Below are 1,642 nucleotides of genomic sequence, written 5' to 3'. Positions count from 1 at the left end.
AATCATATCAAAACTGTCTTCAAGTTCAAATAAATGTTTAAGAAAAAAAAACAAAGAAAGTTTTTTTTAATGAGAAAAAACTCGAAATATTTAAACTGAGCAGTTGTCAGAATCTTGGCCGTCATTTCTTTCTGAGAATTTTTTTATGTTTTAAAAAGAATCAACTCAAACAAATTTTAAAGAAAAAAAAATTATATGTATATATATCATTTTTCATTTTATTTTTTTACCTATTTTATTCATCCCTCGTTTCAACATTTTTCAGAAGCATCAAAAGCCAAACCTGTCCCCTATATTTATATTTCGAGATTTCAAACAAAGCGCCGATAATTTATCTCAGTGGAAACACAAATTAAAGCTATCCTCACTGAGATAGCACTTAGCCACTGGAATAACATCTGGCGACGTCTGTTACACTCAGCAAACAACAAATCCTCTAGCAAAAAAATTATCATCTTCATCCTTACCGCTTTCATCATCGTTATAATCATCATAAACTACAACAACAACAACAACATTAAAACCATTGCCAACAACAAAAAAACAACAAAAACCTCATCATCATCATTATCATCATCATCAACAACAACAACAACGTCAATACAACAACAACAATAGTTCTATTTCAAACAGCAACACAGTTGTCAACACAATCAAACAAAAAACATGAGTAGTGTGTTCAACAAGATCTACCCGGCCGCTAGCAGCAACAGCAGCAGCAACAGCGGCGATAGCAGCAACAAAAACATGGCTTCACAACAACTAGAGACACCACAACAATCGTCTAAGCTGCCACAGCAACCGTCTAAGCAACCGCAGCAGCCGTCTAAGCAACAGACAGTGACAGTGTATAAGTCTGATTCAACAAAAACGACATTGTTAAAAAACAGCAGCTTAAGCTGTCAACAGGGTTATTTTTCAAATATGTCTTCAACGCCGAGTAGAAGATTTGTTCTGACGTCCTCGGTGACGAGCGGAAGCGCTAGTTTGTGTACTGCAACAACAACAACAACAACAACGTCATCATCAGCAACGTCATCACAAATTCGGCCATCATCGTCATCGTCATCTTCACAATCGTCGTATTTCTCAACATTTTCAAATTCTCCTTTTCCCTCTTTGTCTACATTCGCGTCATCAATTTTATCATCATCATCATCATCATCAACGACAACGTCGTCAACATCATCATCAACAACAACATCATCATCATCAACAACAACATCATCATCATCATCAACAACAACATCATCATCAACCACATCATCATCAACAACATCATCATCATCAACAACATCATCATCATCAACAACGACAACAACATTATTAACGATAACAACATCATTATCATCATCGTCAACAACAACAACATCTTCGTCATCGTCATCGAAGTTTACAAATGGCTTCACGTCCAAAACAAACATTTCAACACCATCGGCATCTATTACGTCATCATTAAAACTACTACCAACAACAACAGCATCATCATCATCATCATCAACACCTTTATCACTATCATCATCTCCTACCTTCACAATAACTTCAGCGCTATCATCATCAATAATGACGTCATGTTCATCATCATCATTAATGACGTCATATTCATCATCATCAGTGACACCATCCATATTAATGAAGCTGC

The 1,642-nt window shown here is 35.8% G+C and overlaps 1 protein-coding gene across 1 annotated transcript; it reads left to right on the top strand.

Moving 5' to 3' along the window:
• Positions 1–666: 666 nt before the first annotated feature.
• On the top strand, positions 667–985 carry HELRODRAFT_184602 (hypothetical protein; the record flags this gene model as incomplete). Its single annotated transcript, XM_009014939.1, has 1 exon — positions 667–985. A coding segment is annotated over one exon (319 nt), but the record flags the coding sequence as incomplete, so codon positions are not given.
• Between the last annotated feature and the right edge of the window lie 657 nt (positions 986–1,642).

This window comes from Helobdella robusta (assembly GCF_000326865.2).
Source record: "Helobdella robusta unplaced genomic scaffold HELROscaffold_1401, whole genome shotgun sequence".
Classification (NCBI taxonomy): Eukaryota; Metazoa; Annelida; class Clitellata; order Rhynchobdellida; family Glossiphoniidae; genus Helobdella; species Helobdella robusta.
This window is presented reverse-complemented; position numbering and strand designations above follow the sequence as displayed.